General features: G+C 33.4%; 1 protein-coding gene across 2 annotated transcripts in view; it reads left to right on the forward strand.

The window, feature by feature from the left end:
* LOC142324201 (uncharacterized) overlaps nucleotides 1–20,743 on the forward strand; it is a 42,340-nt gene that overhangs the window by 13,897 nt on the left and 7,700 nt on the right. Inside the window, exons 3-7 of one of the 2 annotated variants that reach the window (XM_075364975.1) lie at nucleotides 1,342–1,546; nucleotides 11,130–11,255; nucleotides 16,564–16,619; nucleotides 17,442–17,520; nucleotides 17,633–17,761. In XM_075364975.1, the coding sequence (XP_075221090.1) occupies nucleotides 1,342–1,546; nucleotides 11,130–11,255; nucleotides 16,564–16,619; nucleotides 17,442–17,520; nucleotides 17,633–17,761 (595 nt within the window). The remainder of the gene's footprint in view (nucleotides 1–1,341; nucleotides 1,547–11,129; nucleotides 11,256–16,563; nucleotides 16,620–17,441; nucleotides 17,521–17,632; nucleotides 17,762–20,743) is intronic. The other variant, XM_075364976.1, reaches the window with a different exon arrangement.

Genomic DNA, 20,743 nt, shown 5'->3' on the forward strand with positions numbered 1-20,743 from the left:
TTACTAGATGAATCTGTAGGATAGCTACTTCTTCCCCAAACCCATAAATAAGCAGTAACTCCACTTCTTCACATTCTTAGGACAGATCTAGTTGGTATCTAACTAAAATCCACCGTGTAATTCTTGAATAATGGATAGATGGGTTTAATCATCCATTATCCTATAAGTGATTGTGCACACACACACACACACACACACACACACACATACATACAGAGAAACCTAAAATGTTGGGTTGGCTATACATTTTTGGATTCTCTGTCAAAACTGAACAAAATTGTAAATTTTCCATTCATTCTCCTCTCCGCCATTTTGTGTTTATTAATAACAAAATTTATACCTCAAGATCAGATTGAAGAATTACAATAATATTTCGTACACACATTTTTAACAAAGTTGTCTAATTAATAAAATAATTCTGCTGTTGTTTGATTTACTGTTAATTATTTTGTTAATACTATTTTTTAAATTTGTTTCAATATATGTAATAATTTTTGAAGATAAAAATAATAAAAAAAATTTCCCAAGGTAATCCAAAATTTTAAAATAGCTGTAATTATTATGATTGGTTTAAAAGTTAAACCAGATATTTGAGGTAACCACAGTTAGTATTTTGATATTTAAAATACTCTTGAATAAAGTGAAAAGTTTATTCTACTTTTAAAATAATAGTTATAAGAAGTAAGTAAAATTTATTAAAATTATCTGTTGAAAATAATTTTGAAATTTAGTAGGTTAATATTGAATGTATACTAAAAAGTGAGGTATCATTCAGTTTCTAATAGAATTCTCTTTAAGAAAAATAGTTAGCAAAATAATAAATCAAGTAATTGATTTAATAGAGCAGGAGATGAAATCTGGAAGAAACGTATGTTATATATTTTTTGTCGTAATATGTTATTTGTCAACTGATTTTCAAAATGTGGGTTCATTTTGTTCACAGTAAAGTGTTTAATATTTTTTTTAAATAAAACAATATGATGTAAGGATTACTGAGATATAAGGGATTGAAAAATTGACATGGCCGCCATTTTGAAATTTGTGAACGTGTGTACTCTGTAATATTTTATTAATTAGACAACGTTGATATAAATGTGTATAGCAGATATTGTGATTTTTCAATTCACTCTCGAGATATAAATTTATCATTAATAAACACAAAATGGCGAACAGAAGGAAAACCAAGGGGAAATCTACATTTTTTCATAAGACTTTTTTTTGTTCATTTTGTTATGTATAATCTGAAAATGTGTAGCCAGGCCACCATCTTAGGTACGCTCTGTATGTGTAGATGCCATGTACAGTTTATTTTTTTAATAATGTTGGTATTTATTTATCTAGTGATAATGGCGGAGAGGCTGATAGCCTAACTGAAGGAAGTGATAATAGTAATGACGATACTGAACCTTGGCCTGGAAGGTGGCTACCAGAAAAAGTTGTTCCAGAAAAACACAGAGTTGTTTCTAAGCGACTTAATGATACTTTGGATCAAAATCATATTCAGTCTATGACAAGCACTATTAATGATGATTGTGATAATGGAAAGGTAATATTTTTTTTTTTTTTTTTGAAGTTTTACGGGCATTGTCTGCTGTGGTCATTAGCCCTTTCCACACAAAAATATAAAAATAAAACATTTATTTTCTAGTCTTGCCAAAAAGAACACCGAAAAATAGACTTGTCAAAGGTTATTGAAACCCTGAAAACAAAACATAACAAGGGTGTAAAGGCCCTTGCTATTTTAAAAATATTCTAACCATTTCTTACAAAATTTTGTCAAAATCTATCAAAAGACATTTCACTGTCTTTTGAAAAATTAAAAGTCACATTGAAAAAAATTCTTAAACACATGACAAGGGTGTAAAGGGTCCTTTTCACATAATATCACCCCAATCACTTCTAATGAAAGGTGTTCAAAAACTACCAAAAAACACATGTCAAAACTGTCATGTGCAAAAATTAAAAGATAACCTTTTATTAAAAATTTTTCATAGAAACACTAAAACAATCTCTTCTTAAATTCTGTCATCTAGGTTTCCCCTTAGGCCATCCTTCTTTGCTTCTCTTTTCCATCTTCTTAAAGGTCTCGATGTCAAACTCCAAGGTATCTGAGGCCTTGGAGATGGAATCATCTAATCCTCTGCAGTAAACCACAGTGCATCCCTTACTACCAGTATCAGATGATACTGGCTGTGATGGTGCAGTCAGTAGAGCATCAGAGTCGAGACTAGGATGTACTCCCTACTAAATCATGTAGGGTGGCTGAAATACTGGCCCTCTCCCCTATAGGTTTCTGTGCTTTTGGGGGCTCCATTTTTGTTTGATCTAAATTTTCTTTTTCTAAGAGCTTTATCTCTGGTTTCGCAGTTCCCTGAATGGCAATTTTTTTGATCTGAACTTTTACTTTAGAAGTAGTTGGCTCCGGCTTTCTTTTGGTTGTGGCTTAATTTTGCTTCACTTGAGTACTGGTTGTAGGCTCATTCTTAGGCTTTACAGAGTCCTTTTCTTGGGAAACGTCTGCTTTCTTCATCAGTTTTGGGCTATTTCCTCCTGAGGGTCGACTCTTCAATTTTTGATTGATATATGTTTGACCATATTTTCTAGGACTGGTGTTGATTCCAGATTCATTCTTTGAGCTGCAGGGGCTGCAGCAACCTGCATATTGACGTAACCTTTGGCGTCCTACTAAGCACAATTTTCCTAGCGTCAAAGTAACTAACCTTTTGTATTGTCTTCGCTTCCTGAGTAGCTACTTCTTCCTTGTAAGTAGACAGTTTCGGAATCATGCAGAGTGGTGTCCATGACAGTTGACACATACAGGTGGATCCTTGCATGGTTCATCAGGGTGCAATGGCTCACCACAAACAAATTTGTTTCGTGGTACAACTTGCTGCTATATGTCTGAATCATTGACATCCAAAGCATTGCATTGGAGTCGAGATAAATGGACATACATCCAATTGTGAAATCCTGCTTTTAGTCTCTCGGGACAGATGTGTGACAGAGGAAACAATTTTTCCGTTTTGTCGTGTATTCAAATGTTGGCACACATCATCTCCTTGTGTATGTAGTACTTCAACGATTTCCTCTTCAGTGCAGTTCAGTAAGTCCTTGCAACATCCTTTGAGGTATTTAATGTACATACAGCATGACTACAATGTCCAGTACTCCATTTTTCATAACCTTCAGTAGCCTTGATGATTGTACATCATTCACAGTTTCTACTAACAGTTCAACAGTGGTCTTCCTAACCTCCTGTACTGGTCATACAGTGGCTTCATGATGCTTCAAGCTATCACAAATGAACTGATTTTGCCAAAATCTCCTTCCTTAATTCTAATAACAAAATATTTTGGTATCACTGCACTTCGTTTTGGTCAAAATTTGGTTCAATCCGCCTTCTCCATGTTCAAAAACTCTTTGCTCTTCCTTCACTTCTGAATTCAAAGGCTCTCCTAAATGAGGGTTTTTACATGGAGCCTCTGCCTCAGAAGTTGTGGGTGTTGAATTCAACGTTAAACTAAATTTACACCAGTCAATATGTTGCAAGATGCAGGCGGAAAGATGATTGGGTGTGCCTGGATCATTGATTCTGCTTGGGTTCTCCCAGTCAGCCGCCTACCACAAATTTAATCTGGGCTAGGGAGTCAGGTACTGCTGACCCACGATACTGATATCCCAGGGTTTGCACATTAGGGCTCTGATACCCATGGAACAATCCCTGCCAAGGGCCTAAGTGACTGACTCACACTGGGTGGCGCAAGCCCGCAGCTGCCCACCCTTAACCCAGCTCCACAACTGGGAAAAGGAATGGGCACTCCGCCCAGCATTGGCAAAACAGATCACAGTCATGCCTCCCACCACTGCTGTAAACAGCATAACCAAGAAGTTCAACCGCAACCAGCTCACAGCTTGGGACTGTCAATCCCGTACTCCACAGGGAGCTCCTGCGCAAGATCATTGTCCTGTTGGCTGACTTAAGTAAAGGTAACGAAGTACCATTTTATTGCCCTCCCTGAGTGTATGCATAGGTGTTATTGCATGGATATGGGGTTGAGTTGTTGTTGTTATATGTCATGAAAAAAAATTAGTCTGCCTGGTGACTTAAAATTCTAGTAGTATAATTGTGACTTCATATAATTAACCCAGCCATCCTTCTGTAGCTGGAAATATTTTTCAGTCTCTCTTTTTGGATGGCTACCTAAGGTACTCAGCTAAACTGTCATATACGAGGGTAAGTCAATTATTATCCGCAATGTAGTTATAAATTTTACTGCAATACAAATAGGAAACTTACATGTACATCATTTTTCAACATAGTCCCCTTGCATTTCAACACACTTGGTTCATCATTGCAGAAGCTTCCTGATGCCCTCATAAAAGAAGGTTTTCGGTTGAGCTGTGAGCCAGGCTTCTTTCACTGTTTTGTCCGAGGTAAATCGACGGCCCCCTTAATTCCTCTTTGAGCGGACCAAACAATCGTGTCTATGTAACCATTAATAATTTTATTATTTACTATTTCTGAGGAGTTCAACCAACAGTTTTCAATTATTAAACTGTAAAAGGTGGTGATAATTATTTTTTTTAGGTTTTTCTGTTTCTGTGTGGTTAAGTTGTTGTTTTTTTAATTTAATTAGCACAGTGGTTAATGTACTGAATTATTTGAATTTTCAAAAAGTTATATATGTATTGTGTGTGTGAATTCAAATAATTCATCAACTTACTGACCACTGTGCTGCCAAATAACTTCAAATAACAACAAAATAACCACCAAACACAGTAACCGAACCTAAAAAACTAATACCAAAAGTCGACTTTCGTGGGATCCTGCATCTTCAGTTTGTAAAAAATTCCAAAATTACATCAAACAAATAAATAAAAACTAGAAGTTTATAAAACATAAACCCTAATAACCACAAAGCTTGAACAACAAACTCAATCGAGATTAGATCAGATTGAGTTGTTTAACACCTGTGGTGTTAACGTATGGTTTTTGTGTTGTTCATGTTTTGTGGTTGTTAGGGTTTGTTTTTTAAATTTTTAGTTTTTATTTATTTTTTGTTTTTGTTTAGTGTGTTTTGGAATTTTGTACAGACTGATTTGGGATCCCAGGAGAGTTGAATTTTGGTATTAGTTTTTTAGGTTCTATTAATGTGTTTGATAGTTATTTTGTTGTTATTTGAGATCCTTGTATGCATATCATTTCTTCTGTTGGGGCTTCTTCAAAACGTCCAAACAAGTCTTTAAGATAAAAAAAAACTTAGTTACTTATTTTTAAAAAATAACAAAATCTACCTCTACCTCTTCCAAACCAGACGACAGAACTGTTGGTATACAACTCAACACTATACTTGGGCTTACAAAAAAGAGGCCTTATTCTTACATTGCCATTTTTAATAAATTACTGTATCATTTAAATAAACCTTCCCATCACTTTATTTAAAATACAGTTTAAACATTTTCTTTTAATGAAACAATATTGCTGTGTAGATGAATTTTAAAAAAAATGTTTAAATCTGTGGAATTTGTGGGTTTGTTCAGTGCATACATAAATATAGGGTCAAGTAATTTTTGCAGTTGCCTTCTGAGTTGTGAATAATTTTATGGTTATTTTTTTATATTTAATGTATTCAGATATTTACTTTAACATTATTCCATGTATTTATTATTTTACTGGCATAGCTCTAGAGCTATGCCGCAAGAAAGAAAGTATGGATAATCAGTAAAAAAAAACAGGTTATTTTTGCATTATTTGACATTTTATAACCCAAGGACCCCAGAACAAAAAAAAAATCTAGGGGTAATGTTTGTATATACATGTGATGGTATGTTTGAAGCTTAATAACTTTTGATTAGATCAATCGATTTTAATGAAATTTAGCACAGAGACTCATGTATATTGGGCAGTTTTTAAGTAAAGGTTTGGGTTCATTATCTCTGTGTGGTGAGGTAGATAGTTTCTTTAGGGTCAATTTTCTCAAAATGTTGCAAACATACTTTATATTAAACTCAATACATGCTTACATGCTCATATTATCATTTTTTAAAAAAATTGCTTCCAGATTTTCTCCCCTTCCCCAAAAATCAAAAAAGCTATGTTCTTATTTATTGCATATTTTTCAACCAAATTTTTTGAATTATCAATTTTAAAAAAAATCAGTTTTTTGAGTAATTTAACCTGTTTTCACATAGTTATTATTTTCCACTATATAAAAATAAACAACCAATGCCAGGAAAGTATAACAACTTTGTTATCAGTTTTTTTTAAAAATTAGTGTGGACATTAATCATACCTTGTTTTTTATCTTACAATTGATTTTAGTCATTCCTGATATGATATAAAGAGGCTGTTTGGAAAGTAACTTGCGATTCGTTATTAAAAAAAATTTATTATATACATATTTTAGCTATGTCTTTTAATTACTTTTATTGTCATTCAAATAAGGGTGCTTGTCACATTTGTAAATAAGTTTTTGATTACCGTCATAAAACTCTACTGTATGTGAATTAAGGCAGGTAGGAACACTGTTTTTCTTCTCGTCATTTTTAAAATGCTGCATCACTAACCATTTCTTTATTTTCAGATAAGGTGATAGTCACTGGAAACCAAATCAGGACTGTATTATCATCATTCACTAAAGGCTATGTCTTGTCGATTTAGCCATGTCACTCTCATCTCCGCTTCTATCTATAAAGTCATTATATGAACCAAGGCCCATCTCTTCTTTAACATTGTCGATGATGGTTGCTCTAGGTTTTTTACCCAAAACCTTGCCCTCAAATATGTTCGTCAAGAACTGGCCATGTCGTAGTACGTGGCTTATCTATCAATTTCGCCCTTCTTCTTCGTATATCATTTAGCAAGGACCTCCTCTCACTCACTTCTGCTAACACTTTATCATTTCTTTTCCTAACCACCTAGCTTGTTCTTGTTATTCTCCTCCAAATCCACATTCCATTGTTTCCGGTCTTCTTTTTGCTTCCCCAAGCATCCATGTTTCACATCCATAAGTTTGTTTCCTTATTTGCATACTCATATGATTATCAGTGGGTAAATTCCTTTCATCCTGGAAAGCCCATTTTGCCAGCACTATTCTTCTTTTTACTTTTCTGATACATTTATTATTGCTAGCGACGGTGCTTCCCAAATAACAAAAACTGTCAACCTTCTCTACAACAATACTGTCTAATTTAATATCAACCTTTGTTTTTTCTACAATCATAGTCTTTGTCTTCTCCATATTAATTTTCAGTTTAAGTTTTGTTAGTACGTTAGATAGTGTTTCCAACATAATCTCCATTCCCCTTGCTGATTCCGCCAGTAACACAATATCATCTGCAAAGCAGATACAATGTATGGATTTTCCATTAATTCTGATTCCTTTTGTTTTTTTATTTCATTTCTACGATAGCTTTTTCAATAAACAAATTAAATAAAAATGGTGATGGTGGGCAACCTTGTGTGACTCCCCTTCTTATTTTGACCTCTTTCTTTAAGCTGTTGATTTCAATCTCTGTTTTCTGCATTTTATACAGATTCTGAATTAATCTTCTACCCTTCCAGTCGAGCTTTATTTCCCTATTGTTTGAAATAGCAATTACCAATCCACCTGTCAAAGGCTTTTTCTAAGTCTATAAAAATCAAAAAGGTCTTTCTATTAACCCCAATTCTTCTCCAATAACACTCTCAGCGCTAGTATTGCTTTTCTAGTTCCCTTCCCAGATCTGAAACTGAACTGGTCTTCTGCTAAATTTGCTTCAATTTTTCCTGTTATTCTGCTTTTAACAATGTTTAGCTTTATTTTTGAAATGTGGGATAACAAAGAGATTGTTCTGGAATTGGTGCAATCCATTGCATTTCCCTTCTTAGGAATTATTACAGCTTTGCTATTCATAAAATCTATTGGCAGTTTTGTTCCCTCTTCATAGCAATGTATGATAAGTCTATACAAACACTCCTTTGTTGACTCTCCTAATTTTAATATTTCTGCCGGGAGGTTATCTGTGCCTATCGCTTTGCCATTATTCAGATTATTCAAGGCGTTGACGAATTCTTCCTTAGATAAAGGTGGTCCCATCATATCTTTATCCATCCTATTTTCATCTTTCAGATATTCCATACTGATAACAGTATCCTTTCCTTCATATAGCTCCTCAATATATTCTTTCCATCTGTCACCTATATCATCTGAATCAAAGAGAACATCCCCATTTTTATTCCTTACCATATTTGTCTTCGTTCTCGATTTTATCTTTATTGACTTAATACTCGAGTAAGCTCTGTCACTTTTTCCTCTTTCTAGGTCTTTCTGAATCTCCTCATTTCTGTCTTGCATCTACCTTTCTTTTTCCAGTCTGCATTTTTGAGTAATGATATTCTTTATCCTTTTGTACTTTTCCAGGTCGTTTTCTCTTAACTTGTTTCGCTCTTCAATGAGGTCCAGTATTTCTTTGGTCATCCATGGTTTTCTTGGTTCTAACTTGTTTAGCCCTATTATTTCTTTAGCCATTACTGTTATGGTTTCTTTCATTCCTTCCCATTCTTCTTCTCTGCTGATTAACTCATGTCATTATTTTCAGCTCCTTAACTATTTCCTCTTCCTTGAGTTTTCCTACGCACCATTTATGCTGGTTAGCTCTTTTGTATTTCTGAAATCTAATATCACACTTTGCTATCACAAGGATATAATCACTATCTATATCATATCTAGGGTACGATTGACTAGACTTTATTTGGTTTTTATACTTATCCTTAACCAGAATATAGTCTATCCTGGTATCTTCTACTATTTCTTGGCATTGTTACCAATAGCATTGTTCTGCTATTGGGCATATCAAAGCATGTGTTAGTGACATTCATTCCATACTGTTCACAGAAATCTAGCAGTCTTTCACTGCTGGCATTCATCTTTCCTAATCCAAATTTTCCCATCCATTTTCGTTTAGTGCTTTCACCGACTGATTTGTTGAAATCATTGACTATAATTAGATTATCCTTGTCTTTAATGAACTTCATTAAATCATCTATGTATTCATATATTTCCTCCACTTCTACATCCTTACTATTAGTTGTAGATAGGTAGACTACGATAACACACAAATTTACCGATTGGGCTTTAATTGTAACCATGATTACTCTATCACTATGATGGTATGTGTTCAAAATTTTGTTCTTCCATTTCCCTCTTAAAACTACTACAACTCCATTTCTTCCTGACCTGGCACTGCTACTGTGAATAACTCTGAAATCTTAAGACCGAAAATCTCTGTTTCCTGTCCATCTAGTTTTGCAGGTGCCTAAGATGTTCTTTTCTGATTTCGTCATCACCATCTTAACTTCTTTAACTTCCCTCTGACTTCTACTGTTTGCAGCTTTATCCAAGACATTCCCCCCCAGAGATCCGAATGGGGGAAATTGAAGCTCTGGAAAATTTTGAATTGGACACAGCGATATTAGTACTTGGGAATCCTATACGTGATAATTAATGCAGTGGTTTCCTGTTGCCTTCTGCATCTCCCTGCCGTTGACCATGTTACTGGTTCCTTTAGGGACAATTTCTCATCCCTGGAACAAGGGGTTGCCCCATCCTTACCTACTCATCTGCCCTTGACAGACCGTTGGCCCTTGGTAAGAGGGGACTCCTGGTTAAGAGGGGGATCGAACGACTGGGAGTCGTTCGATCGTCATAGCCTCACTAGTATAAACAGGGTCAGCTAGTATAAACAGGGAGCATCTGCTACTTGTGAAGGTTAGGTTGACTTTAGAGTGAGAGAGGCCTTTACACCCCCAGGACTGTATGGAGGATGGTTAAACAACTCCCATTTGAAACTGTTGATTGGTGTTTTGTACTACAGTATGCAGATAAGTGGTCATGAAGAAAAACAATGCCTGAGCTCAGCATGCTGCGTTGTTTGTTCTGTTTGGCCCTTCTCAATTTCTTGCAGTAAGTTTCAGCATTAATTGTTGTACCCTTTCCAATAAATCAACCAAAATCATATCTTTACAGTCTAAAAAAATCAGTGCCATCAGATTTTTTGAAGAAAGTGTTTGATGAGTCTTTACAGGTTTTCGAGGAGAACTGGTGTGCCCCCACTGCATTGAATGAGCTTTTGTTTCCATGTTATCAGATTTAACTCGTATCTTTTCGCCTGTTGTGATGCGGTCAAGGAATTCATCCTTCTTGTTAAAGTAATGGTGAAGGAAGGTTAGTGCAGACCCCATCCTATTTATTGTGTGTTTGTCAGAAAGAAGCTTAGACACCCAGCGAGCACAAAACTTGTGGCAGCCTAATCTATCAGTTACAATTTCATACAGCACTGTTTTTGATATGTAAGGAAAAAATTTGGATAATTCTATTCTTGTGAATTGATGATTTTCCCAAATGTTCACATCAACACTTGCAACAAGTTATCTGTGACAATTTGAGGGTTGACCACTTCTTTCATTGTCAGAATGTTTGTTCAACCTTCCCGAAACATATGGCACCATTGTCTTACTTACCACTTTCTCACAGTGTGGTGGCACTGTTGCCTATGATATTTCCTCCATATTATTGCACAAAGTTCAGAATGAATTTCAGTAGCTGACAAATTTTTTTGCTTGAAGAAAACTGATGATGGCATGAACTTCACAGTTTGTAGGATTTTCTATAACAGCAGTAATTTCAAATGAGAGTTTTACAGGAACAAACAAGTGACTGATATTTCCAATAACACTACTAGAACTGCACTGAACCAGGCTATTCAACTGTGCAGAGATAGAATCACTTCCCCCTACTCATTTGTGCAATACTGAGGACCGGATGTTAATTTCTGAGTAGCTCTCATATATAATGTGTTATTATGTATTGATCAGAATAAAAGATTTATTTATCTAAAGATGATTGAAATTGTAAACATTTTCTTATCTGTCACAGCAAAGAATGTCTTCACATAATTAAGAAATAAGGATGCAATGTGTATATAAGGATTTATTGTCAATGTGATTATATTATATTTCTAGTTTTTAAAAATTCAAAATACTATGAACAGTGAAATAACTCTTAATGTTATCAATTGATAATGATAATACTGAATTTAGTTATATTATTAATAATCATTTAAAAATTAATTTATCAAATTTTTTTTAGGCAAATCTGTCAGTAGATTGGTCTGGATCTCCAGAGAATTATACGTGCTTTAAGAAAATGATTTTTGAACCAGATCCAGATACTGCTGCATTTATTTTACATGATTACATTCCGGTGGCTTATCATGTGAGTTAACAATAATTTTTAATAGCGATATTTATGAAAAAATGTATGTATTACAATATTTAGAAAGAGTGGTTATTATTTAGATAATAAACTGTGATTAGATATACAAGGGTTTCTGAAAAGTTTTAAGGCTCAAAATGAAGATGGCAGCACTCATCAAGAAAAATTAGGGAATGTATTCGTGCATGCGTTGAAAGGTATTCACTAAAATTTCAGCCATTTTGGACGCTCAGTTGTTGCTTGATAATCATTTGAGTAAGTCTTTTTGTGAAAATTGAAAAATTAAAATATTGTGCTGTGATTAAATATTTGTATTAGAAAGGCAATATGCTTATGCAAATTAAAACCGAGTTGGACACTGTTTATGGGGACTCTGTCTCATCATTTGCCACCATGAAAAGATGGGCAGCTGAATATAAACATGGTTGTACCAGCTTGGTTGATGATGGAATTCAGGACAGCCAAAAACTGCAACCACCGCCGATATCGTCGAAAATGTTTACCAAATAGGACTGTACGACCGATGAATTAAGGTTAGAGAGATTGCAGAGGCTATGGGCATGTCAAAAGAATGTCTTTGTCATATGTTAACTGAAGAATTAGATATGTGTAAGCTATCTGTGCGTTTGTTCACTTTGGACCAAAAACGCATTTGAATGAACATTTCCAAGGCCCTGCTGGAGCAGTTTAAGCAAAACAAGTCAGATTTTTTGCGTCGATTCATAACTAAATGAAACGTGGATCCACCACTACATTCCTGAGATGAAACAACAGTCAAAATGGTGAACTACAAAGGGTGAACCTGCTCCGAAAAAGGCAAAGATGGTTCCATCGGCCGGGAAGGTGATGGCGACTGTTTTTTGGGATAGTAAAGGAATTCTGTTTATCAATTATCTTCAGACAGGTAAAACAGTAACAGGACAGTATTACGCATGATTACTTGACAAGTTGAAGGCTGTAATTGCAAAAAAAAGACCACATTTGAAGAAGAAGAAGAAAGTGCTTTTCCATCAGGACAATGCGCCTGCTCGTACTTCAACGGTCACCATGGCTAAAATTCATGAATTGTACTTTGAATCGGTTGACCACTCACTGTATTCACCAAATCTGGCCCCAAATGACTTTTTCTTGTTTCTAACCTTAAAGTTTAGCTTGGAGGAAAGAGATTTCCACTGGACAAGGAGGTTATTGCATATGTAAATGCCTATTTTGCAGAGAAAAATGGCAGCTACTGTTTGGAAAGGTTAAAGAGGTTAGAGCATCGCTGTAAAAAGTGTATAGACTTGAAAGGAGATCATGTTGAAAAATAAAACTATTTTGATAGAAAAATACGTCTTTCTATGTTAGGCTCAAAACCTTTCAGAAACCCTTGTAGGTACAGATTTTTTATCCTTATTATCAACAAAACAGTTGAATTTTTTCTGGAATAATTTATTTGCATAGATTAGCAAGATAATGCTAACACAGTATTACATATTCTATCGTTCTACCTGTTGACTGAGTGATACCAGGAGAAATACAGAATAAAAAATCAAGAACTATACAAATTGAATTTTATCTTTTTGTTGGTGGTTTATTTATGTTTACTAAATCTGATATAATCGATAATTATATTGGTTATTATGTTTAATTTTTTTTTAACTATATTTTTGTAAACACCAAAGAATAAAAGGGCTTTATTTGTAGCTAGAAGTCTTTTTGCAGAATCCTGTTTCATCAATAACTACTTATATAAGTTGTGTATCATAGAAGTTATTTATATTATACTATAAAAATTAAACTAATTATGAAACTGATTCATTAATTCATATGATATTCCAGAAGCATCCAAATACAGCTTGACTCCACTGTTATGCAGCCATTTGAAAACAACTACAGAGTGATTTTTTAATCTTGTTACCCAATTTTAAATGTAATTTAAGAAAGGGAAATTTAGGTAGAATAAAAAAATGTATTTATTACTTACAAAAGTGATTTAATAAAAAGCTCTTACTTACATAATTGTTAAAGAATATGCTCAAAATGCCCACCCTTGCGGTTATACATGCACAGACTCTTTTCAGCATATTAGCAGAAACCTTTTTAAGAGTTGCATTGGAAATATTGGTGATTAAGTCTGTAATATTGACTTTAAGTTCATCAATAGTGTGAGGATTGTTTTTGAAGGCCTCGGACTTAATATAGTCCCACAAGGAGATGTGAGGTCTGGGGACCTTGGAGGCCATAAGCCCTTGCTTATTATGTGATCATCAAAGAACTCTTGCAGAAAATCCATGATTTCTCGAGACGTGTGACTCGATTGCAATCGACATGTGTAACATGATACATGTTACTCGAGACGTGTAACATGATTGTAGCGCCGTCTTGCTGAAACCAGCAATACTGTTCTTGAGGTTCCAGGAGGGACACAAATTGGCGCACAATATTCCTGTATACTTCACCATATACTGTCTGTTTGAAGAATATGGGTCCGACTATACGATGATAAGATATCGCACACCACACACCAATTTTTTCAGGATGCAAAGATTTGTCTTGTAAAGCGTTAGGATTTTCAACCGCCCAAATTTGACAGTTTTGACTGTTCATATAACCATCGAGATGGATCCAAGCTTCATCACTAAAGAACACTGTGTTTAAAAATTTGATTCCGTTATCATTTACAAGAGACCTAAACCAATGGCAATATTTCAATCGCTTGTTTAAATCTGGAGGCTGAAGCTTGTGGACTAATCGTACGCGATACGGATACAATTTCAATTTTTTAGCAGCTTTCTGAACTCCCGAATATGACAAACCAACTTGCGTGGAAAGTTTTCGTAAACTTTTCCGTGGAGAATTGAGCAATCTTGTTTTCATATTCTCTAAAATGTCATCTGTCAAGCGAGTTGGTCAACCACTACGTTTTCTGTCGCAAACACTATCTATCTCTCGAAATCGGTTTGCTAGCCTAGGAATTAACATTTTTTCTGGCGGAGGAACACCAACAAATTTAATTTGAAATGATTCTTTTACACTCGCGTATGATTTCGTAGCAAAATATTGTTCAAGAATGAAAACTCGTTGTTCTATGGTAAAAGACATTGTGTTCGTAACACAACAACGGAAATGGCACTAAAGTTTACACAGCTTAAGTAGAATCAACTCACACTGCCGTATCTATACCGGTTGAGTAGCGCTACCAACTTTGTGTCACAAAACAAAATTTCCCTTTCTTAGAAAAAAATTACCAGACATTAACAATTGGGTAACAGAACTAAAAAAATCACCCTGTATTATAGGCTAACCGCATTATTTCAAAGATAAAGTAATAAGCAGAAAAAAGTCAATTGAGTTAATATTGTAACACTTAAAATGTAATTAAATGCTTCAGTTAAAATGAGAATATTGTGGGATAAAATAAAATGTATTAAGATAAAAATATGGTACTTGTATATATTGTACAGATCTTAGAGTTTTGTTTGTACTGTACTGTACTTTTGTACACGATTGCTTTTGACAGTAGCGATTTATAATAAAAAACCATTTCATCCCGATTGTAAATCTGTTTGTCACTATAATTATTTTCAGTTTTTGCAAGATATTAGAATATTCAATGGCTAGCGTTCTGCTGTATGAAATTCTCCTTCAATGCTTATTTGGTGTATGCCATGATAGATTTTCCATTGCATTAACCGTGCACTAGTTGTGTTAAAGTCATCACTGCTGTTGATTTGTGAATAAGATTTCAGGGCTTTAGCTTGAATACCAGATATGAATTGCACATGAAACATTTCTAATGGAATAAATCAGATAATAAAATATTTACTGTGTTGAATGCTGTTTTGCGGTAATATAATTTATAAAGGAAGCGCTGATAAAGGAAAAGATAAAGTCAACATAGATTTTTAATATCATTACTTTGTTTTTTGTATTCCTATTTTTACAGTACAGCGATGAGTAATTTCACTGAGCTAAATGTATTAGCATATTTATTTATTCTGTTCAATTTATTTACCTTATAAAAAGTAGAAATTTTTTTTTATATCTTTTATTATTTTATTTTATGGAGGATATCCTTCTCTTGTATTTGCATTTGCATTATTTTGAACTGCATTATAGCAGGGTTGTACTGTATTTTGTTTTTTTCTTGAATCCATCTGTCACCATTTTTGAACAATATTCTGTAACCCAGTTTTCAGTTAAAATATTTTAAATCGCTGAACATGAAAAGTTTGGAAATTCATTTCATAATTGTGAAACTGTAAATGGTTTATTTTACAAATTTTTAATTCACTTTTTTCAACAAATCATTTGTGATAACAGATGGACAACCGCTACAGTTTTCATTGTGAACATTCATCCTCCATTTTTGAAACAAATAACAATAGCCTCAAAAATTATTATTGTATAATCGAGCTGCCTTTTATTCTTTATATCAAGAATTGAATATCTTCTTATTGATTCTGCTTTCTCCACAAAAGGCAGAATCTTACTCACAATTGGGAATAAATCGGTTATATCAGAAAAAAGTGTCTCCAAGATTACCAGATCTGACCCCATGTCAGATTTTCCTACTGTGATTTTTTCTTGTGGGGGTTTTATAAAGGATCTTGTATACTTACTAATCTGCCTGATTTGAGGTACAGGATTGAAGAAATTGTCATTTCCATTATTCCAGACATGCTGGTTAATGTGTTTTTTTTTTGAATTATCCTATCAGCTGGATGCAGGTCACATGACCAAAGAAGTTGACATTGAACACTTTTAGAGAAAAACTGTAAGAGCTACTCTTTCATTTTATTTGTGTTTCATTACTTAAGTCAGAGTTAAGAGGTATTAAATAACTTTAAAACCTGTGATTTTTTTTTTGTACACTGTTTTTTCTTTGTTTTTATTTTTAATTATCTGCATACATAATGTTGTGTTTTACATAGTGTAAAATTAATAAAAAGTTGCAGTGTCCATTCCTTACTTAGGTTTTACATTAATATTAGCTCAAAGAATTTTATAACCAAGTGCAGTAGTTTATGACATTTTTTCATCAAAAGCATTGAAGATTACTGAGAATTATTAGATAAGAAAGATTTTGGTTACCAGGATTAAACTGTACTTTTTGAAGTTTGTCATAATCTCAGTTTTAGCAATATATTTTTGGGCGTAGAAGAATGGAATGGCATTTTTATGTTTTATTTAATAAATTTTTTATTTTATGTATTTATCAAAATTTTTAAAGTTGATTAATTAAATAAGAGATACTGTATTTTGATTTGTTACAAATAAATTTTGATTATTAATTACTTTGTGTATTTTTTTTTTCTTTCTTTAGGCAAGGCATGCCTGTATGGATAAAGAAATACATTATGATTCGTTTCTACCAACATTGTAAGTTTAAACTACTATTTTTACCTAAAATTGTTTATATTGCTTAGATGTCTTGATACTTTACTGATAAGTATTTTTAAAATTTTTATAAGCATTTTAGTGTTTCATTTAATATTCATTCTTGTCACCCTACAGGTATAATTTATTTTCTGCATGTTTTCCAGTTATGTAGTATAATGTTTAATTTGTACTGTCTATTAGCTTTCACTGATTTGAGGTACTTAAAAGTTTTAGTTATAATAAATTTAGTTTATTATAAGATCATCAGGAAATCCTGGGCCCAAAAACAGATCAAAAAGAATACAGATTGAGATGCAATGAAGAGCTTTAGCAAACAATAGAAAAAAATCTATCTTTAGGAAAAGAAGACTGTTCTTCTGTAATCATATCAAGAGAATACCCATGGAAAGGCTAGCTAAAAGAATTCTAGAATTCATACAAAGTTAAAAGACACAAACCAAACTGGTACAGAGAGGTAGTTGAGGACATTAAAGAACAAAACATGTAACCAGAAGTGATCGACAACAAACAAGATTTCAGAGGAATGTCCAAAATATCAAGAAATTCCAATTGTGCAAAGAGAAAGAAATTAGAACCAAACCCCTAGTCAGAAGAATAAAAAGAAGCCCAATCTGAGAGGATGAGGAAGTACTGGTAAGAGAAGAAAAAGAGATCGAAAGAAAAATGAACAGATCCTTAGTATGATCTGTAGCAGGCTGTAATGAACAAAAATGTTACGTCTTTTCCACATATTTATTAAGATTTGTCAGAACAAGCTTTACTTTGAAAATTTGTCTCTGTTAATTATTATTTTTTTTACAGTGGAACTCACCGTCCTGCATGGGCTCGTTATGGGGAATATAAATTCCTTCCACGACAAAGATGGCTACACAATTTGGAGGTACGTGAGCTTTTCATTATTCCCATTTTTGTATTTTTAGTTAATAGATGTGTAATTTGGGTTTTTTATGAGTCATATTTTTGCATTAAACTGTCTATTTTATGAATTTCAGCACGGTGGAGTTGTAATGTTATATCATCCGTGTGCTCACCCATTGATGGTGTCAAAGTTACGTGATATTGTAACATCATGTCTTTATCGGCATATTATTTCACCTTATACACTTCTTTCAGAAAAGAGAGTAAGCAAATTAAAATATAAAAATTTAATCTATATTAATTAATACTTATATAGATATAGTTTTATGTAGAAATAGACTGACTGGTTATTTAAAAATTAGTTTTCAGGGTACTGTTTATATTAAAAAAACTTTTTCAATTATTCTGAATATAAAATTATCAATTATTCTGAATATATAAATTCTGAAATAAAGATTGACATAATAAGCAGCAGACATTCAATTATGAATTCATAAAAGTTTAAATATATATGATACTTCATAGCCTGAAGATTTTAATGATATTATTTGTCAAACACAAAAGTTTTCCTTTAGGTTATTTTTAATCTTTAATTACTGGTAATATGACATGTATAAATGAACTTTCATTGAATTGAAAAAAAGTTACTGTAGCTTTAGTTACAAAAATTACAATGAGTTCAAGTTCATTGTTCAGTTACGCAGTAACTAAACATCATTGTTAATGCTTTGATTTCTCTTATCTTTTGATATTTTAATATGCTAACTTTGTATTTCTTATGTAATTGGTTGCCATATTCTTCATCAGATGGTTACTCGCATGTGGTGTGTGGTTAATGTTGTTAACTATTCTCAATGTTTTCTTCACTGTTTATAAGTTAGCTCCTGTTCTTATTACTCTCTGAGTCCCTAAAGAACCTCCTGAAGTTCTTATATTTATTTTCATTCTATTTAATTTTATTACAATTATCCTTCTTTTTTTTCTGTTTATACATTTAATGTTTAGTATGTAGAAACAGTAATGGAATTAAAAAAAAAAAACTAAATTTTAATCCAAGTACAAATGTATATATTAAGATTGATTAGTAATTTTATATTTTTGACTGAAAATAAATTAGTTAGAAGAAAGAAGAGTGTAGCTTGATTGTTTGAAGAGAAATCCACTTTAGGAATAAAGAAGAATAGAACAAAAGTAATGAAATGCAAAAGAAAGTAACGATGAGCATAACGATATGAGGGTCAATCAAATACAACCGGAAATTTGTTTACATAGCTTTATTGATTTTAGATAAAATTATAAATTACCTTATTTTTCTACATAGTTTCCTTAAACAGAAATACATGTTCTGAACTTATCATGAGTCTGAGCTGCTGCATGCAGCCAAATGTTATTTTGAAGAAGTAGGATGATGCGAGTCAGTTGCCAGCGCATCATCTGTTGTAATAAGTAGCCCTGACATCAAAATTGCCAACAACTGGAAGTGGTATATCGCATTTACTGTGTACTTCATTCATGCAGGAAATCAATCAGCAGCACACCTTTTGAGCTCCTAACACAGTCGTTAGAACTTTTCCAGCTGGCAGGTGTTTCTTGGCTTTGATCTGTGCCCTCTCTCTACTTTTCTGCTACTTCAAACTTGTTCTGTTGCTTTCCAGGTATAGTGATGAACCCATGTTTTTTCACAGATCACATTACAGTCGAAAAATGCCTCTCCTTCTTACTTAAAGTGAATCAGAAGCCACTTTTACAGATGTATTTCTGGAAATTTCTCTGTGCTTCAGTGAGAAAACATAGAACCCACCTTGCCAACACTTTGCTCCAAGAGTGTCTGACAATATTATATGCATTCTTCCAACACTTATACCCACTTCTGATGCAATTTCAGCAATGGTTATGCGATGGTCACCTTCGACAAGGTCACGAATGGCCTGAATGTTGTCATCATTGACATTGGTCCACAGCCAACATTTGTGACTTTCATTATCCACTGATCATGGCCACTTCAAAAATTTTTGGCCCAATCAAACATATGAGTTTTTGACAGGGTAGTATCTCCAAACTGTTCATGGAGTCAAGTCAAAATTTCAGAGGATTTGAGACTTTTGTTGGTGAGAAATCAGATTATAATTCATTGCGCAATGGATGATGATGGTACCTCCTGCTCAAACATTCTGCTGCTGAGTGACGTGATGTGGCTGGCGGGTTGCTCCCCTTCACACATATCCAACTAACTACCCACAGTGCCGTACCGCATTCACTGCTCTTCTTCAGTCCATGGGACAAAATTTTGGTTTATATTTGTATGACTCGTAGGTTAGTTGGACATTATGAGTTTAAGTGTTTTAAGTAAATTTTTATCTCCATTATCACATAAAAATTTTGATGATAGTTTTCTGAAAAATAAAAGAATTTCTGTGGTATTGTGGAGATCCTTTAGAGATCGATCATGTCATCTAATCAATGACTACATTTTGCTCTTCTGTTTTACTACTATTGTTGAGTCATTGTCACTGACCTTAATATCAACTTTGTTCTTACAGTGTTGTGTTTTTAAAACTGTTGTGCGTTTCAAAACTAATTTTTTCAGTTGAAGTTTGTGTTTATTTATTGCATCATCTAGTTGTTTCAGCTTTTAATTGTAATTTGTATTGTGTTCTTATTTTCTAGCATGTTGATAAAAATGAAAAACCAAGAAACAATTAAACAAAATTTAACATACGTTATGTGCCATAAAGATTTTAGATGACCTGTTATAAGTCACTTATCGTTAATGTAAATGACAGACCATTCTCAAGAATAACAAGTACCCAGTGCCTGGCTTACTAGTTAAAGTGAGAAGTGAAGTAACTTCCCTCTTGCCCGCATCAAACATACTGTCACACATTGGCTGCTAAGCTTACAAAAATTGGAGTTATATTCAACCTTATAAGTAATACCTTCGCTTTGCTCATCACAATGAATGTTATTATTAATCTCAGAGAAGGTAAGAAAATAACCAATTCTTCTTCCTTCTTCTGTGTTACAGAAAGATTTGGGAAGATAGTATAAAACAAATTAATATAACGTTTCTGGTGAAAAATGCATTACATACTGTTTCACCTCGGCAGGGTAACAAAATTATATCAGAAATGCTATTAGAAAAAAAAGCACAGCTTTTCCAAATGATTGATGAAATATTTGTCTGAAACAAAAAAGAAAAAAAATAGACATATTGTTATGAGAAAATTTACAAAAAATACTAACTG

The sequence above is a fragment of the Lycorma delicatula genome, chromosome 4 (assembly GCF_047948215.1).
Source record: "Lycorma delicatula isolate Av1 chromosome 4, ASM4794821v1, whole genome shotgun sequence".
In the NCBI taxonomy this organism is placed as follows: Eukaryota; Metazoa; Arthropoda; class Insecta; order Hemiptera; family Fulgoridae; genus Lycorma; species Lycorma delicatula.